Source organism: Atractosteus spatula, chromosome 10, assembly GCF_055471065.1.
Source record: "Atractosteus spatula isolate fAtrSpa1 chromosome 10, fAtrSpa1.hap1, whole genome shotgun sequence".
NCBI classification, from domain to species: Eukaryota; Metazoa; Chordata; class Actinopteri; order Semionotiformes; family Lepisosteidae; genus Atractosteus; species Atractosteus spatula.
Window position 1 is genome coordinate 16,020,527 of NC_142715.1, and position 21,352 is coordinate 16,041,878.

Consider the following 21,352-nt stretch of genomic DNA (forward strand, 5'->3'; position numbering starts at 1 on the left):
ATATTAAACATTTCATTAGTATCGAGAGGAGGATCACCAGTAGACACAAAACAAACAGTTTCATTCTGTCTTTATTAGAAAGTAGCGTTTGTGCTACATTAATAATATTTTCGTGGAAATAAAGAAGTTGTAAATTTTAAAAATTTATATTTGAATCGAAATGTGGTTTTGAATTAAATATTAGCGTGTTCATGTAATTAGTTTGTGTTTGTCATTACTATATATATTGCCATGTTACTAGAATTTGTAACTGAAGTTTACTAGTTGTGTTTTTTATGATGATTAGACATTTGAATACAATATTGAATATAATGTATAATTTGAACTACATATTGTTCAGGTGTGAATAATTGTATATTTTAAGAATACATTTCTAAAACAAATCATTGGCTTTATTTACTAGTTTCTACACCTATAAAAATCTTTCTTTGATGTATAATAGACATCAAAGAAAGATGTCTATTATACATCAAAGATGAGCAGTGTGTGTCGTGTTCACAGCTGATAACTAGAAGATGTCTGGAAGAGGCAAAGGCGGAAAGGGACTCGGGAAAGGAGGCGCTAAGTGTCACCGTAAGGTTCTCCGCGACAACATCCAGGGAATCACCAAGCCCGCCATCCGCCGCCTGGCTCGCCGTGGGGGAGTGAAGCGGATCTCCGGGCTGAACTACGAGGAGACCCGCGGGGTGCTGAAGATGTTCCTGGAGAACGTCACCTGCACCGAGCATGCCAAGCACGCCAAGAGGAAGACTGTCACCGCCATGGACGTGGTGCACGCGCTGAAGCGCCAGGGCCGCACCCTATATGGCTTCGGAGGCTAAACAGGAGCGGAGCTTCACTACCGGACCCCAACGTATAAACCCAAGTGACCCAGTGACATTTGTCACTGCTGAGGTTGCTTTATGGGTCTATTTTCTATACTGTGCTGATCAATTGGAAATCAAATGGCAAAAAAGACCCGTTCCCACACCTAAGGTCAAATATTAGGAATCAAAACTGCTCGAGTGTATGGAAGCACACAGCTTTATGTAAGATTTCCAAGTGCAAGATCTTTTTATTCATAAAAGACCCTATTTATGTTGTATGAGAAATATTAACATTAATACAGAATCTTTTTTCACCAAATAAATGGGCTTCCTGACTTCAGAAAACCTTCTAGACAAATACTAAAAGAGCAAAAATTCAATTTGGTAAATGAAATGAAAACACATACCCTACCAAACCTCGAGTACAGGCCATTCAGGGTGATAATACAAAACCATTTATAATTCAACAAATAAAACCTGTCAACTGGTAATCACCACTTATCATAAAAAAATAAGTAGCAATACACAGTAGGTGACTCTTGGGTGCAAGTTAAATCCATGCAAGAAGGGGTTTAGTGTTATATTTCCAAATCAGATATGCAAATGAGAGATCTGGCCCAGCCAATCTCAAAGCTCCCTTGGTCTGGAATGGAGCTGCTCCCCTCTTCTAGTTATTCACACTGGAGTTAGGTTACATATTAGCACATTTCATCTCACAGTTGCTCCAGAAACAAAAAACGTAAACAAATGACCTAGAATGTGACCACACCTATGAGAATGTAGTTCAACAGATAACTTGTAAACCTTGTCATAAGATTTTTTTTGTTCTACAAAATAGACTTTATTCCGCAAAAAAAACATCTCAAAAGGAACATCTCACACATATTAACACTCCATGTAATAAAAAAACAATGGCGGAACGGAGATTGATTGTCCGTTATCAATCTTTGCAAGTGGGGGCGGATTTGTGCAATTAAGAGAGTCCCTCCAAACCTACCTCTTGCTATTGTCCTTTAATCCCTGTATAGGGCCCAAAGTCCTTTCCAGCGCTCCCTCGCCGTGGGGAAACCCCATTTGGCGACGTGGCGCTTCGTCCTCCTCCTGAGGTCCACCAGGATCCTCTCCTCCAGCTCCCTCGCTCCCCACTTTATGTTGTGCCGGATGAGAGTGTTCCTCGCCTTCCACAGTCCTTGTTTTGTGAGGGACAGCAGCAGCCCCCGCAGGTCCTGTGTCCCCTTGTCCAATCCGGTGGGTGCCAGCCCCCAGCAGAATGTACTGGTAACTGAGCACCGCACCCGTTCCCAGGAGTTGCATAATGTTGTCCATTCTGCCCCACACCGCCTTGGCGAAGGGGCAGCTCCAGAACACGTGTTCCTGAGTCTCCTCGACAAAACACGTGTCCCGGGGGCAATGCGGATTCCTGGAGATCGAGTGTCTGTAGAGGACCTTTCTGGTAGCCAGTCTCTTGTGTACACCCATCCAGTTGAGGTCCTTCAGTTGGTTGTCAAGTTCTTTAGGCTGTGTCCTTTCCCAGACTTGTCTGGGAACCTGCAGCCTTTCGTCAGCGACCAAATGCCCCCTCACCTCTTTGTACAGGGCTCTGTGGTTGGTGCAGAGCTCTGGCTGTCTCGTGGCCTCGTACCTCCTGCTCCACTTGACAGAGTGGATGTAGAACTCTAGTCGCATCTCTGCCTTGGGCCCAGTGTTTGACCACTGGACCTAGTGCCTCATTGGGACGGAGAGCCACAGCCTGACAAAGTACTGGTACTTGTGGCCGATGGGCTCCCGCAGCGCCCAACAGAGCTTGCAGTAGACGATGCAGTCGAGTTTCAGGGGGAAATGTGGGACATCTCGACCCCCTTCCTCGACCGGCTGACACATCCGGTTTCTCGTGATGTACTCGTACTTGCCGCCCCAGACGAAGCCAAAGATCATCCCTTGCAGCGCTCGTCTGAGTCTGGCCGGCAGCGGGTACACCACCGCCAGGTAAACCAAAGCCAGCAGGATGTCTGCTTTCAACACCATCACTTTCCCTGTGTAGGACAGCAACCGCGTTTTCCACAGACCCAGCTTCGCGTTCACCTTGGCGATCCTCTTGGTCCAGTTGTTGGTCTCGTTGTCCTGGCTCTGGAAGGAAACCCCCAGTATTTTGAGGGGCTCCGTGCAGAGCTCGAGACCCTCCGGCGCCGTCGTCCTGTGCTTCCAGGGCCCGAAGAACTTCAGTTTGCTCTTTCGGCGGTTGAGTTTCGACCCCGAGGCTCTGGAGTATTGCTCCATGACCTGCAGGGCCCTCCTCAACCCCCTGTCCGACCTCAGGAACAGCGCCGTGTCGTCGGCGTACTGGGAGATCTTCAGGGTTTCCCCCGCGGCTCCCGGTATCTCCAGGGTCCCGTATCACCGTCTCTGCTAAGGGCTCTTGAAGAGCAGGGAGATGATGCCCTCCCTCATGGTGTCTCCGAGTTTCCCCCGGCGGAAGATCTCCTGCGCCACTTCCACCAGATCTGCCGCCAGGGTGTCCCAGAAGCAGGTGTAGAATTCCTTGGGAAGTCCGTCCGGCCCTGGCACCTTGCCATTCTCCATGGACAAGAGCGCCGCCTTCAGCTCCTAGGCCGCGATCGGACCCTCCCTCACCTCCTCCGGTACTCGTGCCTTCAGCTCCTCCAGAAAAGCATCGCCTGCCTCCACCTCCGTCTGCTTTTCTGAAAAGAGCTCCATGTAGAAAGCGGTGGCCGCTTCTACCTTGTCGCTCTCGTCCAGCACTTCCTCTCCATCTCCCTGTCTCAAGCCGTGGATCACCCTCTTTTTCTGGGCTCCTCGGACCTGATTGAGTTTGCGGAGCCTCTCCTTCAGGTCCCGTACCCGGGCTGAATTGAAGGCTCCTCCCCCGTTAGCCGAGCTGTACTCCTCCTCTAGTTGTCTCTGGAGTCGTGCAGCTTCCTTCCTCTCCCTGGCCGCCTTCCGTCTGCAATACGTCTGCGCCACGGTTCGGGTCCTGTCTTTCACCGACTCCCACCATTCCACCATGGAGCTGTAGCCGTCTCTCAGATCGACCCAGCTCGCGTAGTCTTCACGGAACAGTGCCTTGAAGTTGTCTTCCTCCAGTATCTCCCGGTTCAGCTTCCAGTACCCACGACCGAATGCCAGCAGGTTGGTGTTAGCCACCACCGTCAAGCGCTCGTGGTTGGAATTCCACTCCGGGGACACCGTGGCCGACTCCAGGGAGCAGGTTGTGTGCAGAAAGATGTAGTCCAGGCGGCTGCACACTCCCCGGGAGTTTTTCCATGTTGTTCCGGCGTCGTTAGGGCGGCACCGTCTGAAACCGTCTACCAGGGAGAACTGCTTGAGTAGCGACTCCAGCTCTGCCGAGCTAGCGTCGCTCCCCTTCTCCCGGTCGACGTTGAAATCCCCGCCGAGCACCACCTGTCTGTTGGTGGTGCAGCAGCTGGCCAGGTCAGCAAACACTTCCTTCAGGATAGAGGGTTCTGTTGGAGCATAGACGTTAATTGCTCTCAACTTCTGCCCCCTCCAGTCGATGTCTGCGACCAGGATCCGGCCCTGCACCACCGAGAAGGAGGAAACCAGCGTCATCTCTGGGTTTCCGAGGAGGATTCCCACTCCGGAAGTGTGGACCCCTCCTACGCTCCACCATGATTCTCCCTTCGTCCATTCCCTGGTGAATGTCAGCTTGTCGCTTTCATCCTTCAGGTGGACCTCCTGTAAGAAACAAACTGAGAAAGACTTTGAGGCCAGATCATGAAAGACTCCCCGTCTTTTCAACGGGTCTATTAGCCCTCTCACGTTAGTTGTTAGAAAGGTAAGTTTCACAATCATGATTAAACAAGTGAAAGTTGAACCTCCTCTCTTTGTGCTTACAGTGGAAAACTAGGGAGTCTACATCTGGGCACTGTTTAGCCTAGATGTAACTCCTCTCGTTCGGGTCCTGGGGGGAATATGCTGGGCTCCCTCCAGGTCTCGCTGGGGACAGAAAGGTAAACATGCTGGACAGGTCCAGCCCTACCATCAGTCCCGGCTCCAGGGCGGCTTCAAACTAATCCTCGTCTTCCTTGAGGATACTCTCCACCACCGCTTCGGGAAGGCTTTTTTCTTCCCTTTCTCCAGGAGTTTCGGGGACCTCCAGTTGCTCCTGGGCCTTGGGGGAGGGGGGCTCCACTTCCTGGGCTGCCTCTTCGTGTTGTTCATGGGCCTCGGGGGAGGGGGGTTCTGTTTCCTGGGCTGTCACTTCCTGTCGTCTTTGGGCCTCGGGGGGGAGGGTTTCCATTTCCTGGGCTGCCTCCTCCGGTTGTTCCTGGGCCTCGGGGGAAGAAAGTTCCGTTTCCTCTAGGACGAGGAAATGGTTCTCCCTTACCACTCTTTTCTTTTGTCCTTCCGAAGGTGGATCCGCCCTGCATCTTTTCTCCCGCTTTCTCTTTCCCTTCTTGCTGGGAGTTATTAGGGCCCTTTCTCCGGTCAGCCATTTTGTCCGTTGTCCTGGCAGCCATCTTGTGGCACTGGTGCGGCTGGGTGTGTGGCTTCGGCAGTTTCGGTTCTCTGCGGGGGAGGTGCGGGTTCTTTGTTCTCACCTCTCTCCCTTTGTCTTGAGACCGGTTTCTGCCGGCCGGCTTCCACCACCTGCGCAAACGAAGGTTTGCTTACCTTGCATTGGTGAAGGAGGTGTCCCTCGGCGCCGCATCCGTTGCACTTTTTGGCTGCCCGGCAGGTTTTTGCCAGGTGCCCCTCTTTGTTACAGTTGTGACATCTGACGATGTCACACGTGTTCTCCTTGTGGCATCCTGGGGTAGTAAAGGTACCCCCTGTCGGCTCAGATGTTGAAGCGGGCCGGGGGGTGCTGGAAACCGTCGACGCCCTCTGGGTCCTCTTTCAGGAGTACTCGGTACTGGCGTTTGCCGTACCAGACGCCGCAATTGTCCCTGATCTCCGTCGGTTTGCCCACCACAGTTACATACCTCCCTAGGTATGCTGTTACCAGTTCCATTGGTACGTAGGGGTTGTATGTGAGGACTGTAATGGTCCTCTGGTTTGTCTTCCTCATAGGCTCAAGCCTGAAATCAGAGAAACCGGGGTGCTTACCTTTTTCTCTGATCATTTTCGTTGTCTTTTCATATGAGGCGTCCGTGGCCATGTAGGCCTCCATGTATCTCTCTGTCTTGTTGTCTTGCAGGCAGTAGAGATCTCCGGCCACTAACTGCAGGATCCCTCTCAGGAAGGTAATGAAAAAGGATTTCGCAGTTGGCATTGTCTCTGTTTTCTTGGTCCAGTGGAACCGGATCAGTGTCTTCTTGTCTGCCATCTGGAAAGGAGAAAAAAGAAAAAAGGAGAGAAAGAGAGAGAGCAAGGTCCTGTGGAGAGGAGGGTTTAGCTGCTAAAGGAGCAGCGAGGGAGCCCTGGCTTTTGTCCTTGTGGGCAAAGCCCAGCTAGGTGCAGGCGCAGGAAGAGAGAGAGAGAGGGAGCGGATAGTGCTTCCGAGTCTCGAGGAAGAAAGTAAGCACCACGGGCAGGCCACGAGTACCTACTCCCAGCCAAGAGGCCAAGGAGGCGGAGCAAGAGAAAGGGTGAGGGCAGAGGAGAGAGCAGAGAGAGAGAACGTTGCTGCCGGATCCCACCCAGCTCAGCTGCTACTTGGCCTTAACCCCCTAGGCTCAACCTAGTGCGATACCAGCTCAAGCACTCTTCAGGATCTTCGATCACCTTCTAGAACTTTGGAAAGACAGGAACTGCAGGCCGATAACATTGGATTCCAGCTCACTGGCCCTGCAAAACTTAGTTCAAGACTTTAAACTCTCAGACACATATAGATGTATATATCCCACAACAGCAGGATATACATGGTCAGGGAGGAATAGCAGCTCCAGAATTGACTATTGCTTTGTCTCAGCGAGAGTGAAAGTTGTTGGGGTCACTCTTCAGCCTGTCTTCTTCTCAGATCATCAGGCTTTAGGGTGTAGAGTGGAACTCCAGGGCGGTACTGTCTTTGGCCCAGGCCTCTGGAAACTCAACACAAAGCTGCTAGAGAACGAGGGGGTAGTATGCCGCTACAAGGAGAAACTATCACAGTGGCTGTCCTTGCAGTGTCTGTACGGGTCAGTAGGAGAGTGGTGGGAGGAGGTGAAGGTGAGGACAAAGGCCTTTTTCATGGCTGAGGGAAGGAAGGCTGCTGCCAGACGGAGAGGAGTGCTAGCCAGGAAACAGAGGCAGCTGCAGTGTCTCTACACGATGCTGCACAGTGGCTTCGATGTGCTCGAGGATATCACCCTTTTAAAAAAGGACATCCGGAGCATAGCCGAAGAAAGTAGTCGAGGAGTGCTGTTAAGAAGCAGAGTGCAGTTCTTAGAAGAAAATGAGAAGTGTACTTGCTTCTTTTTCAGGAAAGTGGTAGGCTCCAAGTCTGTCATGGAAAGTGTAGTTGATGAGGAGGGACGAGAGAGAACAGAGCCGAGTGCTATCCTTTCCTGCACCGAAGCCTTCTACTCAAGACTGTACAGCTCTACAGAGGTAAAGGATGAAGAAATTCTTTTTTTCACCTCAAAGCTAGAAAACGTTTTGAGTGAAGAAGATAGGGAAGTACTTGAGAGGGATTTGACAGTAGAAGAGCTGAGACAGGCTATGGAGAGCTTACAGAAGGGGAAAACTCCGGGTGCTGACAGGCTCCCTAAAGAATTTTATTGCACCTTTTGGGATCTGCTTCAGGATCCGCTACTGCTCCTATTCGAGGAAAGCTACAAGACAGAATTGCTGCCTGACTCCTTAAGAGAAGGCACTATCTCTCTCTTGTTTAAGAAAGGAGCAAAGAATGACATAAAGAACTGGAGACCCCTCAGCCTGTTAGGCGTGGACACTAAGATCCTGTCCAAAGCCCTTTTCCTGCGCCTACAAAATGTAGTGGCCTCACTGGTAGGGAAAGAACAGACTTGTGGGATAGCAGGACTCCTGATGAGCGACAACCTGGCCTTGTTGAGGGATGTCTGTCTGTACTCAGAGTATCGCTCCCTCCCTCTGTGCATTTTAGGTGTAGACCTAGAAAAGGCCTTTGACCGCCTAAACCGGCAGTACTTAACATCGGTACTTGAGCACATGAAGTTTGGCCCCATCATGAGAAAGTGGATTAACCTGCTGTACACAGGTAGCAACAGCAGAGTAATGGTTAATGGCAATAGATCACGCCCCTTTGAAGTCTGTTCAGGGGTGAGGCAGGGCTGCCCATTATCCCCCTTGTTATTCGTTTTGGCTATGGAGCCCTTAGCCTGTGCCTTGCGCCAGGATCAGGCCATTAATGGGATACCAGTGCCTGGAAGTGGGGGAGGAGAGGTAAAGACATCTCTATACATGGATGACGTCACCCTGCTCCTCGTTTACAATGCCTCAATTAGCAGAGCTCTGCAGTGCTGTGATCGTTTCTCTTTGGCTTCCTCTGCAAAAATTAACAAATCTAAGAGTGAGATTTTTTATCAGAACTGGAGGGAGCCAAAAGAAGGACATGATCACAGGCTGCAAGAGAAGAGAATTAAGGTCCTGGGGGTGTATTTTGGAGAAGAGATGGGAACAGTAAATTGGCAGAACAAATTGCCAATCTTAAACAAAAAACTGATGCAATGGAAGGACCGAGACCTCACCATGACAGGGAAGGTGCTGGTCATAAAAGCCCAGCCCTTGCCTGTCTTGAATTTTCTTGCTTTTATCTTCCCAATCCCACACCGTGTTGCGGCGGTGCTGAGGAGATGGATGTTTCATTTTCTATGGGGTGGGAAGCAGGAAAGACTCAGAAGGGAAATAATGTACAGGCCGCTACTCTCAGGGAGGAAGTCTGTCCCAGATATTGCCATGAAGCTGCTGTGCATTTTCCTGGCCTTTGTGCTGAGAGGCTTTGCACCAGCACCTGAAGCGCGTACCTGGACTTTTTTTGCCAGGCTCTGGGTAGGTAGGGAGGTGTTCAGAGTGTGGGGTGTCAGACCCAAGCTGGATGTCCCACTCTCTGACACATGCCCTGCAATTTATGGGACAGTTAAAAGTTTTCTATGATCTCACTCAATTGGCCATATTCCCCTCCGAGATGTCAGCGTCCAAAAACTGGAAGATTTCGTTGCACCGCAGAACAATAGGCAGACCCCTGTGGGCATTTTAACATCAGCCCAAACAAGGAAGGTGTGGAAACACACATCCTCTAAGTTTATGTGCAATATTCACAGAGATTTAGCCTGGAGTGTCGTCCACCAGTGCTTACCAGTCCGAACTTTCATGTACCGTAGGGGCCTCACCCCCAGCCCTCGCTGCATTAGGGTGGGCTGCGGCGAGGAGGAGACTGTGACCCATCTCCTGTGGTCCTGCTTTTTTGCTAAGGCCTTCTGGGCACAGTTTGAAGATTGGTTGCAAGCTCTCTCGCTCCAATTTACCCTGACCGCTGCTTTCGTCATATACGGCATCTCTCCTGTCAAACTTCCTCCTGACGTATTTGACATGATCTGGGCCGTGGTGAACAGTGGGAAAGATGCCCTGTGGAGAGTGAGGAACATGGGTCTGTTTAAAGGCATCGAGGTCCCAGTCAAGGCAGCAGGGAGCCTGGACCTGTTCATCACCCGAGAGAACTATTACCTCAGACATCTGTGGAGAGAAGGGAGGGAGGAAGCAGAAAATCTGTGGGAAATAGAGAGCATATTTCAATATCTCAAGAAACTGTGAAAAACATTATCATGTTTAAGTAAAGAATGTGATTTGCACCAGAAAAAAAGAAAATTGTTGCTATGTAACTGGTACCATGTCAATATGTAATGAGATGTGATCATATATACTGTTTTAAGTATGTATATTAATGTAAACCTTTCTAATTTGTGAAGTCCAGAATTTTTTTATGAAAAGAAAATAAAGTTCTTAAAAAATCGGTTCACCCAGGGGGAGGCTCGGCCATTGCACTCCGGATGTGCTGACCCCTGCGAATTCCCCAAATGTGGGAATCTCGACTGCATAATTTCTGGTAGTGGGGGACTGCGTTCGCGCTCTCCCCTGATGTGCTTGGTCCAATATCGGATAAGGAAAAGTTACGACACCACGAGCTGCGATAGGATCCCAGTTCGAAAGGAGTCGATGCCACTGCTGGTTCCCGGTTTCTTTTAATTAGAGGTCCGGAGAAGCATTACAAGCTGGTTCCACTACTCCTTCCGGACATTCATTCCCTTTTCAAAGTCAGTCGTTTTGCTGTAGTCTGCATTATTTAGGCTGATTATCGAGGTTAGCCTTTATTTGGTCATGGGAGCCTCGGTACTGTATGCTAATTCTCAAGACAGTTTCACCCGTTTTCTGATTGCTAGGTTCTGTACCAGTGCAGACATGTCAAACAGTGAATGGCTGTACCTCTATTGTATCCATGCTCAACGAATGAAATCAGTAATAAATGAATATATGTATAGTTATACGAAAAACAAGTGGTTTATCGACTCATCTTCATTTGCAGATTTAGAGGCAGCTTCGATATTCGTTTTACAAATGGGTTTTTTTTATAAGGGTCACACACATGCCATAGCAACAAAACATCTCTAGAGATGAGGCTATAGATCACCTTTCCATCCTCCAGGTTTTCCTCCCAAAACCTACGGTACCAACGGCGACCCCTGCTGGCCGAGAGAGCAAAAGCTTGCAGCACCTGGTATTCCCAGGCAGTCTCCCATCCAAGTACTAACCAGGCCCAACCCTGCTTAGCTTCCAAGATCAGACGAGATCGGGAACATTCAGGGTGGTGTGGCCGCAAGCGAAAGCCATGGCGCCTGACTCGCTACTTGAAGCTGTGTGTGGCTGGGGCTCCGCGCCCCCCGAGCGGGACTGAAGGATCGTTCGTGTGCAGCTCTTTGGAAAGGAGCTTCTTTCCAAATCGCATTGTGTACCTGGATGTTGGCGAATGTGCTCCCTTGTGTTGACTTTTCCCGCACTGGAGGAGAACAAACAAACTGCTCGGAGGAGCACAAGGCAAGTCTTCACAAGACAAAAACCTCCAATGCACAGCACTCAAAACATTTCTGGGCTGTCGCGTGTTTATTTCAGCACATAAAGCGCACCAGTCCAACACGTCGGCCGGGCGCGCGGCGCCTCCGCCCTCTTGTGGCCTTGCGGCGTCAGAGCAAGAGGCTCCTTCTCGCTGCCTTTCCGCTGTGTTGCAGAGCAATGAGAGGGAACCTGGAGCGCACACTTTGTGGGGGGCGGGAGACCGCGTTCGCTCTCTGCCCCCGATCTCTTGCGCGAGTGCTAAATCTCACGGCGCCAGCCAGCGGCCAGGAGACAAGTACAATATCGCGGGACAGGGGGGCCTCGTCATTGATTGTTACATATGAGATGGGGATTAGGAGGAGACCCCGACTGATTGGTAAAGGGGAACACTAACACCAGAGTGACACCCGCGGCGTCTCATTTTGAGAGACGCCCTGGGATTTCTTAATGGCCAAGGAGGGTCGGGACCTCGGTTTTATGCCTCCCCTGAAGGACGGCGCCTGTTTGTGCAGCAGAGTGTCGCCATCAGGATGCTGGGGCATAAGAAAGCCACACAGACAGCAGGGTGAGCGCTCCCTACTGGTCCCAGTCACACGTCTTGCAGGAGCAGCAGCAACCTGAGCTTTTCCGGGGGGAATCTCCCATCCGGGTGCCGGCTAGGCTCACACCTGCTGGGCTGCCGTGGGTGAGCCCAGTCGAGAGTCGCAGGGTGAGATCTAGTCACTGGGGAGAAACGATACAAGCGAAGGATTACTCGGCTCCCAGCACTTGAAAAGGCCGACAAATGACTCGTTCCCGCCGGAGCTGAATGTACCTGCATGTGTCGTGTCGTCTACTTCCCCCGCCCCGCTGTGTTTGCTGTATTGTCTTTGAAGCCGGCCCCCGAGACGAGACGGGCTGTTCCTGTGCCCCAATTAACACTTTACAGGTGCCATTCCCCGGCATTGTGGCCATTGTCAGTGGTCACACGCGATAAGATAAGGTGGAGGAGAGCGGGGCATGCCCAGCGCCAGACATTCAAGGAGGGGGCTGTGCAAGGTGAGGTGAGGTGCGACACGCCGGAGCCCCGACGCTGCTAATGCGGAGCACTTGTTGAACTGGCATTGAAAGGACGTGTGCGCACGGAGCGAGCCTTCCCTGCGGCGGAGCGTGGAAACTTTCTCCCCGCGCTGCAGGAGTTGTGTGCGCTGCAGCGGTGCCGAGAGAACAGCACAGAAGGCAGCAGGCTCTGGAGAGCGGCTAAGAGACAAACCTTGTGGGCAGGCGAGCAGGCCCGTTTTTTGGAAATTGCTGAAAAGGCTCCGGTGTTTGTTCGGTGTGTGGCAGGCGCACGACGCGAGCTTGCGTAGCGATCTGCCGGTCTGGTGTTATGCAAATGAGGCCGAATTGCGTCCCGGGACACGCTGCGAATGCGCATTGGCGACTGCAGATGTGTAGGGAACGGCACGCTCGTTTTCTCGTTTTGCCCACCCAAATTGAGCACGGATACAATAGAGGTACAGCCATTCACTGTTTGACATGTCTGCACTGGTACAGAACCTAGCAATCAGAAAACGGGTGAAACTGTCTTGAGAATTAGCATACAGTACCGAGGCTCCCATGACCAAATAAAGGCTAACCTCGATAATCAGCCTAAATAATGCAGACTACAGCAAAACGACTGACTTTGAAAAGGGAATGAATGTCCGGAAGGAGTAGTGGAACCAGCTTGTAATGCTTCTCCGGACCTCTAATTAAAAGAAACCGGGAACCAGCAGTGGCATCGACTCCTTTCGAACTGGGATCCTATCGCAGCTCGTGGTGTCGTAACTTTTCCTTATCCGATATTGGACCAAGCACATCAGGGGAGAGCGCGAACGCAGTCCCCCACTACCAGAAATTATGCAGTCGAGATTCCCACATTTGGGGAATTCGCAGGGGTCAGCACATCCGGAGTGCAATGGCCGAGCCTCCCCCTGGGTGAACCGATTTTTTAAGAACTTTATTTTCTTTTCATAAAAAAATTCTGGACTTCACAAATTAGAAAGGTTTACATTAATATACATACTTAAAACAGTATATATGATCACATCTCATTACATATTGACATGGTACCAGTTACATAGCAACAATTTTCTTTTTTTCTGGTGCAAATCACATTCTTTACTTAAACATGATAATGTTTTTCACAGTTTCTTGAGATATTGAAATATGCTCTCTATTTCCCACAGATTTTCTGCTTCCTCCCTTCCTTCTCTCCACAGATGTCTGAGGTAATAGTTCTCTCGGGTGATGAACAGGTCCAGGCTCCCTGCTGCCTTGACTGGGACCTCGATGCCTTTAAACAGACCCATGTTCCTCACTCTCCACAGGGCATCTTTCCCACTGTTCACCACGGCCCAGATCATGTCAAATACGTCAGGAGGAAGTTTGACAGGAGAGATGCCGTATATGACGAAAGCAGCGGTCAGGGTAAATTGGAGCGAGAGAGCTTGCAACCAATCTTCAAACTGTGCCCAGAAGGCCTTAGCAAAAAAGCAGGACCACAGGAGATGGGTCACAGTCTCCTCCTCGCCGCAGCCCACCCTAATGCAGCGAGGGCTGGGGGTGAGGCCCCTACGGTACATGAAAGTTCGGACTGGTAAGCACTGGTGGACGACACTCCAGGCTAAATCTCTGTGAATATTGCACATAAACTTAGAGGATGTGTGTTTCCACACCTTCCTTGTTTGGGCTGATGTTAAAATGCCCACAGGGGTCTGCCTATTGTTCTGCGGTGCAACGAAATCTTCCAGTTTTTGGACGCTGACATCTCGGAGGGGAATATGGCCAATTGGGTGAGATCATAGAAAACTTTTAACTGTCCCATAAATTGCAGGGCATGTGTCAGAGAGTGGGACATCCAGCTTGGGTCTGACACCCCACACTCTGAACACCTCCCTACCTACCCAGAGCCTGGCAAAAAAAGTCCAGGTACGCGCTTCAGGTGCTGGTGCAAAGCCTCTCAGCACAAAGGCCAGGAAAATGCACAGCAGCTTCATGGCAATATCTGGGACAGACTTCCTCCCTGAGAGTAGCGGCCTGTACATTATTTCCCTTCTGAGTCTTTCCTGCTTCCCACCCCATAGAAAATGAAACATCCATCTCCTCAGCACCGCCGCAACACGGTGTGGGATTGGGAAGATAAAAGCAAGAAAATTCAAGACAGGCAAGGGCTGGGCTTTTATGACCAGCACCTTCCCTGTCATGGTGAGGTCTCGGTCCTTCCATTGCATCAGTTTTTTGTTTAAGATTGGCAATTTGATCTGCCAATTTACTGTTCCCATCTCTTCTCCAAAATACACCCCCAGGACCTTAATTCTCTTCTCTTGCAGCCTGAGATCATGCCCTTCTTTTGGCTCCCTCCAGTTCTGATAAAAAATCTCACTCTTGGATTTGTTAATTTTTGCGGAGGAAGCCAAAGAGAAACGATCACAGCACTTCAGAGCTCTGCTAATTGAGACATTGTCAGAGAGGAGCAGGGTGACGTCATCCATTTATAGAGATGTATTTACCTCTCCCCCCCCACTTCCAGGCACTTGTATCCCATTAATGGCCTGATCCTGGTGCAAGCCACAGGCTAAGGGCTCCATAGCCAAAACGAATAACAAGGGGGATAATGGGCAGCCCTGCCTCACCCCTGAACAGACTTTTAAGGGGCGTGATCTATTGCCATTAACCATTACTCTGCTGTTTCTACCTGTGTACAGCAGGTTAATCCACTTTCTCATGATGGGGCCAAACTTCATGTGCTCAAGTACCGATGTTAAGTACTGCCGGTTTAGGCGGTCAAAGGTCTTTTCTAGGTCTACACCTAAAATGCACAGAGGGAGGGAGCGATCCTCCGAGTACAGACAGACATCCCTCAACAAGGCCAGGTTGTCGCTCATCAGGCGTCCTGCTATCCCACAAGTCTGTTCTTTCCCTACCAGTGAGGCCACTACATTTTGTAGGCGCAGGCAAAGGGCTTTGGACAAGATCTTAGTGTCCACGCCTAACAGGCTGAGGGGTCTCCAGTTCTTTATGTCATTCTTTGCTCCTTTCTTAAACAAGAGAGAGATAGTGCCTTCTCTTAAGGTGTCAGGCAGCAATTCTGTCTTATAGCTTTCCTCGAATAGGAGCAGTAGCGGATCCTGAAACAGATCCCAAAAGGTGCAATAAAATTCTTTAGGGAGCCCGTCAGCACCCGGAGTTTTCCCCTTCTGTAAGCTCTCCATAGCCTGTCTCAGCTCTTCTACTGTCAAATCCCTCTCAAGTACTTCCCTATCTTCTTCACTCAAAACGTTTTCTAGCTTTGAGGTGAAAAAATGAATTTCTTCATCCTTTACCTCTGTAGTACTGTACAGTCTTGAGTAGAAGGCCTCGGTGCAGGAGAGGATAGCACTCGGCTCTGTTCTCTCTCGTCCCTCCTCATCAACTACACTTTCCATGACAGACTTGGAGCCTACCACTTTCCTGAAAAAGAAGCGAGTACACTTCTCATTTTCTTCTAAGAACTGCACTCTGCTTCTTAACAGCACTCCTCGACTACTTTCTTCGGCTATGCTCCGGATGTCCTTTTTTAAAAGGGTGATATCCTCGAGCACATCGAGGCCACTGTGCAGCATCGTGTAGAGACGCTGCAGCTGCCTCTGTTTCCTGGCTAGCACTCCTCTCCGTCTGGCAGCAGCCTTCCTTCCCTCAGCCATGAAAAAGGCCTTTGTCCTCACCTTCACCTCCTCCCACCACTCTCCTACTGACCCGTACAGACACTGCAAGGACAGCCACTGTGATAGTTTCTCCTTGTAGCGGGATACTACCCCCTCGTTCTCTAGCAGCTTTGTGTTGAGTTTCCAGAGGCCTGGGCCAAAGACAGTCCCGCCCTGGAGTTCCACTCTACACCCTAAAGCCTGATGATCTGAGAAGAAGACAGGCTGAAGAGTGACCCCAACAACTTTCACTCTCGCTGAGACAAAGCAATAGTCAATTCTGGAGCTGCTATTCCTCCCTGACCATGTATATCCTGCTGTTGTGGGATATATACATCTATATGTGTCTGAGAGTTTAAAGTCTTGAACTAAGTTTTGCAGGGCCAGTGAGCTGGAATCCAATTTTATCGGCCTTTTGGCTAAGATCAAGTTCAAGTGGCATGCCCACAGTTCCTGTCTTTCCAAAGTTCTAGAAGGCAATCGAAGATCCTGAAGAATGCTTGAGCTGGTATCGCCCTAGGTTGAGCCTAGGGGGTTAAGGCCAAGCAGCAGCTGAGCTGGGTGGGATCCGGCAGCAACGTTCTCTCTCTCTGCTCTATCCTCTCCCCTCCCCCTTTCTCTTGCTCCGCCTCCTTGGCCTCTTGGCTGGGAGTAGGTACTCGTGGCCTGCCCGCAGTGCTTGCTTTCTTCCTCGACACTCGGAAGCACTATCCGCTCCCTCTCTCTCTCTCTCTGCCTCCTTGGCCTCTTGGCGGGGAGTAGGTACTTGTTGCCTGCCTGCAGTTCTTACTTTCTTCCTTGAGACTCGGAAGCACTATCCGCTCCCTCTCTCTCTCTCCTCCTGCGCCTGCACCTAGCTGGGCTTTGCACACAAGGACAAAGGCCAGGGCTCCCTTGCTGCTCTTTTAGAAGCTAAACCCTCCTCTCCACAGGACCTTGCTCTCTCTCTTTCTTTCCTTTTTTCTTTTTTCTCCTTTCCAGATGGCAGACAAGAAGACACTGATCCGGTTCCACTGGACCAAGAAAACAGAGACGATGCCAACTGCGAAATCCTTTTTCATTACCTTCCTGAGAGGGATCCTGCAGTTGGTGGCCGGAGATCTCTACTGCCTGCAAGACAACAAGGCAGAGAGATACATGGAGGCCTACATGGCCACGGACGCCTCATATGAAAAGGCAACGAAAATGATCAGAGAAAAAGGTAAGCACCCCGGTTACTCTGATTTCAGCCCGGAGACTATGAGGAAGACAAACCAGAGGACCATCACAGTCCTCACATACAACCCCTACGAACCAATGGAACTGGTAACAGCGTACCTAGGGAGGTATGTAACTGTGGTGGGCAAACTAACGGAGATCAGGGACAGTTGCGGCGTCTGGTACGGTAAACGCCAGTACAGAGTCCTCCTGAAAGAGGACCCAGAGGGCGTCGACGGTTTCCAGCACCCCCCGGCCTGCTTCAACATCGGAGCCGACAGGGGGTACCTTTACTACCCCAGGATGCCACAAGGAGAACATGTGTGACATCGTCAGATGTCACAACTGTAACAAAGAGGGGCACCTGGCAAAAACCTGCCGGGCAGCCAAAAAGTGCAACGGATGCGGCGCCGAGGGACACCTCCTTCACCAATGCAAGGTAAGCAAACCTTCGTTTGCGCAGGTGGTGGAAGCCGGCCGGCAGAAACCGGTCTCAAGACAAAGGGAGAGAGGTGAGAACAAAGAACCCGCACCTCCCCCGCAGAGAACCGAAACTGCCGAGGCCACACCCCCAGCCGCACCAGTGCTACAAGATGGCTGCCAGGACGACAGACAAAATGGCTGACCAGAGAAAGGGCCCTAATAACTCCCAGCAAGAAGGGAAAGAGAAAGCGGGAGAAGAGATGCGGGGCGGATCCACCTTTGAAAGGACAAAAGAAAAGAGTGGTAAGGGAGAACCGTTTCCAAGTCCTAGAGGAAACGGAACTTTCTTCCCCCGAGGCCCAGGAACAACCGGAGGAGGCAGCCCAGGAAATGGAAACCCTCCCCCCCGAGGCCCAAAGACGACAGGAAGTGACAGCCCAGGAAACAGAACCCCCCTCCCCCGAGTCCCAAGGACAACAGGAGGAGGCAGCCCAGGAAGAGGTAACCCCCTCCCCCAAGGACCAGGAGCAACTGGAGGTCCCCGAAACTCCTGGAGAAAGGGAAGAAAAAAGCCTTCCTGAAGCGGTGGTGGAGAGTATCCTCAAGGAAGACGAGGATTACTTTGAAGCCGCCCTGGAGCCGGGACTGATGGTAGGGCTGGACCTGTCCAGCATGTTTACCTTTCAGTCCCCAGCGAGACCTGGAGGGAGCCCAGCATATTCCCCCCAGGACCCGAACGAGAGGAGTTACATCTAGGCTAAACAGTGCCCAGATGTAGACTCCCAAGTTTCCACTGTAACCACAAAGAGAGGAGGTTCAACTTTCACTTGTTTAATCATGATTGTTAAACTTACCTTTCTAACAACTAACGTGAGAGGGCTAATAGACCCGTTGAAAAGACGGGGAGTCTTTCATGATCTGGCCTCAAAGTCTTTCTCAGTTTGTTTCTTATAGGAGGTCCACCTGAAGGATGAAAGCGACAAGCTGACATTCACCAGGGAATGGACGAAGGGAGAATCATGCTGGAGCGTAGGAGGGGTCCACTCTTCCGGAGTGGGAATCCTCCTCGGAAACCCAGAGATGACGCTGGTTTCCTCCTTCTCGGTGGTGCAGGGCCGGATCCTGGTCGCAGACATCGACTGGAGGGGGCAGAAGTTGAGAGCAATTAACGTCTATGCTCCAACAGAACCCTCTATCCTGAAGGAAGTGTTTGCTGACCTGGCCAGCTGCTGCACCACCAACAGACAGGTGGTGCTCGGCGGGGATTTCAACGTCGACCGGGAGAAGGGGAGCGACGCTAGCTCGGCAGAGCTGGAGTCGCTACTCAAGCAGTTCTCCCTGGTAGACGGTTTCAGACGGTGCCGCCCTAACGACGCCGGAACGACATGGAAAAACTCCCGGGGAGTGTGCAGCCGCCTGGACTACATCTTTCTGCACACAACCTGCTCCCTGGAGTCGGCCACGGTGTCCCCGGAGTGGTATTCCAACCACGAGCGCTTGACGGTGGTGGCTAACACCAACCTGCCGGCATTCGGTCGTGGGTACTGGAAGCTGAACCAGGAGATACTGGAGGAAGACGACTTCAAGGCACTGTTCCGTAAAGACTACGCAAGCTGGGTCGATCTGAGAGACGGCTACAGCTCCATGGTGGAATGGTGGGAGTCGGTGAAAGACAGGACCCGAACCCTGGCACAGACGTATTGCAGACGGAAGGCAGCCAGGGAGAGGAAGGAAGCTGCACGACTCCAGAGACAACTAGAAGAGGAGTACAGCTCGGCTAACGGGGGAGGAGCCTTCAATTCAGCCCGGGTACGGGACCTGAAGGAGAGGCTCCGCAAACTCAATCAGGTCCGAGGAGCCCAGAAAAAGAGGGTGATCCACGGCCTGAGACAGGGAGATGGAGAGGAAGTGCTGGACGAGAGCGACATGGTAGAAGCGGCCACAACTTTCTACACGGAGCTCTTTTCAGAAAAGCAGACGGAGGTGGAGGCAGGCGATGCTTTTCTGGAGGAGCTGAAGGCACGAGTACCGGAGGAGGTGAGGGAGGACTTGGAGGGTCCGATCGCGGCCGAGGAGCTGAAGGCGGCGCTCTTGTCCATGGGGAATGGCAAGGTGCCAGGGCCGGACGGACTCCCCAAGGAATTCTACACCTGCTTCTGGGACACCCTGGCGGCAGATCTGGTGGAAGTGGCGCAGGAGATCTTCCGCCGGGGGAAACTCGGAGACACCATGAGGGAGGGCATCATCTCCCTGCTCTTCAAGAGCCCTTAGCAGAGACGTTGAGACGGGACCCTGGAGATACCGGGAGGCATGGGGGAGACCCTGAAGATCTCCCAGTACGCCGACGACACGACGCTGTTCCTGAGGTCGGACAGGGGGTTGAGGAGGCCCCTGCAGGTCATGGAGCAATACTCCAGAGCCTCGGGGTCGAAACTCATCCGCCGAAAGAGCAAACTGAAATTCTTCGGGCCCTGGAAGCACAGGACGACGGCGCCGGAGGGTCTCGAGCTCTGCACGGAGCCCCTCAAAATACTGGGGGTTTCCTTCCAGAGCCAGGACAACGAGACCAACAACTGGACCAAGAGGATCGCCAAGGTGAACGTGAAGCTGGGTCTGTGGAAAACGCGGTTGCTGTCCTACACAGGGAAAGTGATGGTGTTGAAAGCAGACATCCTGCTGGCTTTGGTTTACCTGGCGGTGGTGTACCCGCTGCCGGCCAGACTCAGACGAGCGCTGCAAGGGATGATCTTTGGCTTCGTCTGGGGCGGCAAGTACGAGTACATCACGAGAAACCGGATGTGTCAGCCGGTCGAGGAAGGGGGTCGAGATGTCCCACATTTCCCCCTGAAACTCGACTGCATCGTCTACTGCAAGCTCTGTTGGGCGCTGCGGGAGCCCATCGGCCACAAGTACTAGTACTTTGTCAGGCTGTGGCTCTCCATCCCAATGAGGCACTTGGTCCAGTGGTCAAACACTGGGCCCAAGGCAGAGATGCGACTGGAGTTCTACATCCACGCTGTCAAGTGGAGCAGGAGGTACGAGGCCACGAGACAGCCAGAGCTCTGCACCAACCACAGAGCCCTGTACAAAGAGGTGAGGGGGCATTTGGTCGCTGACGAAAGGCTGCAGGTTCCCAGGGTCCGGTAGTGAAGCTCCGCTCCTGTTTAGCCTCCGAAGCCATACAGGGTGCGGCTCTGGCGCTTCAGCGCATACACCATGTCCATGGCGGTGACGGTCTTCCTCTTGGCGTGCTTGGCGTGCTCGGTGCAGGTGACGTTCTCCAGGAACACCTTCAGCACCCCGCGGGTCTCCTCGTAGTTCAGCCCGGAGATCCGCTTCACTCCCCCACGGCGAGCCAGGCGGCGGATGGCGGGCTTGGTGATTCCCTGGATGTTGTCGCGGAGAACCTTACGGTGACGCTTAGCGCCTCCTTTCCCGAGTCCCTTTCCGCCTTTGCCTCTTCCAGACATCTTCTAGTTATCAGCTGTGAACACGACACACACTGCTCATCTTTGATGTATAATAGACATCTTTCTTTGATGTCTATTATACATCAAAGAAAGATTTTTATAAGTGTCAAAACTAGTAAATAAAGCCAATGATTTGTTTTAGAAATGTATTCTTAAAATATACAACTATTCACACCTGAACAATATGTAGTTCAAATTATACATTATATACAATATTGTATTCAAATGTCTAATCATCATAAAAAACACAACTAGTAAACTTCAGTTACAAATTCTAGTAACATGGAAATATATATAGTAATGACAAACACAAACTAATTACATGAACACGCTAATATTTAACTCAAAACCACATTTCGATTCAAATATAAATTTTTAAAATTTACAACTTCTTTATTTCCATGAAAATATTATTAATGTAGCACAAACGCTACTTTCTAATAAAGACAGAAAGAAACTGTTTGTTTTGTGTCTACTGGTGATCCTCCTCTCGATACTAATGAAATGTTTAATATGATCCCTCGAGAAAAAAAAGGAATCAATTTCCGCCTGGAATGATTGATGCCCCATCAAACATTTTGTAATATCCCTGGAAGTTTATACAGTAGAATCCTGGTTCGTGGCTTAAATTCAAGGTAAATGAGACTAAGGAAACGAGTTGGAAACTTGATGTCGAAGTGGGATTTAAATCACCCATTTCACATTTTACTTCATTGGGCAGTATGTGCCAGAGAGCAATACCACAGCATCCATTTGATAGCTC

At 51.0% G+C, this 21,352-nt stretch overlaps 2 protein-coding genes and 4 non-coding genes across 6 annotated transcripts; 2 read left to right on the forward strand and 4 right to left on the reverse strand.

The window, feature by feature from the left end:
• The first annotated feature begins 515 nt into the window (after nucleotides 1-515).
• Nucleotides 516-821, forward strand: LOC148825475 (histone H4-like). Its single transcript, XM_088926240.1, has one exon. The coding sequence runs from the start codon at nucleotides 516-518 to the stop codon at nucleotides 819-821; it is 306 nt and encodes a 101-aa protein (XP_088782366.1).
• Nucleotides 822-1,128: 307 nt separating this feature from the next.
• On the reverse strand, nucleotides 1,129-1,184 carry LOC148825476 (U7 small nuclear RNA). Its single transcript, XR_016093290.1, has one exon. It is a non-coding gene; the product is annotated as a U7 small nuclear RNA (small nuclear RNA).
• Nucleotides 1,185-9,657: 8,473 nt separating this feature from the next.
• On the forward strand, nucleotides 9,658-9,821 carry LOC148825477 (U1 spliceosomal RNA). The gene has a single exon (XR_016092369.1). It is a non-coding gene; the product is annotated as a U1 spliceosomal RNA (small nuclear RNA).
• A 622-nt stretch (nucleotides 9,822-10,443) lies between these two features.
• Nucleotides 10,444-10,562, reverse strand: LOC148825478 (5S ribosomal RNA). The gene has a single exon (XR_016093036.1). It is a non-coding gene; the product is annotated as a 5S ribosomal RNA (ribosomal RNA).
• Nucleotides 10,563-12,634: 2,072 nt separating this feature from the next.
• On the reverse strand, nucleotides 12,635-12,798 carry LOC148825479 (U1 spliceosomal RNA). Its single transcript, XR_016092381.1, has one exon. It is a non-coding gene; the product is annotated as a U1 spliceosomal RNA (small nuclear RNA).
• Nucleotides 12,799-20,283: 7,485 nt separating this feature from the next.
• On the reverse strand, nucleotides 20,284-20,589 carry LOC148825480 (histone H4 type VIII). Its single transcript, XM_088926239.1, has one exon. It carries the CDS (start codon nucleotides 20,587-20,589, stop codon nucleotides 20,284-20,286), a length of 306 nt encoding a protein of 101 aa, XP_088782365.1.
• Nucleotides 20,590-21,352: the final 763 nt, after the last annotated feature.

Excerpts from the sequence above, each read along its gene's own strand:
- LOC148825475 (XM_088926240.1), top strand. The coding sequence starts at position 516 with ATGTCTGGAAGAGGCAAAGGCGGAAAGGGACTCGGGAAAGGAGGCGCT.
- LOC148825480 (XM_088926239.1), bottom strand. The coding sequence starts at position 20,589 with ATGTCTGGAAGAGGCAAAGGCGGAAAGGGACTCGGGAAAGGAGGCGCT.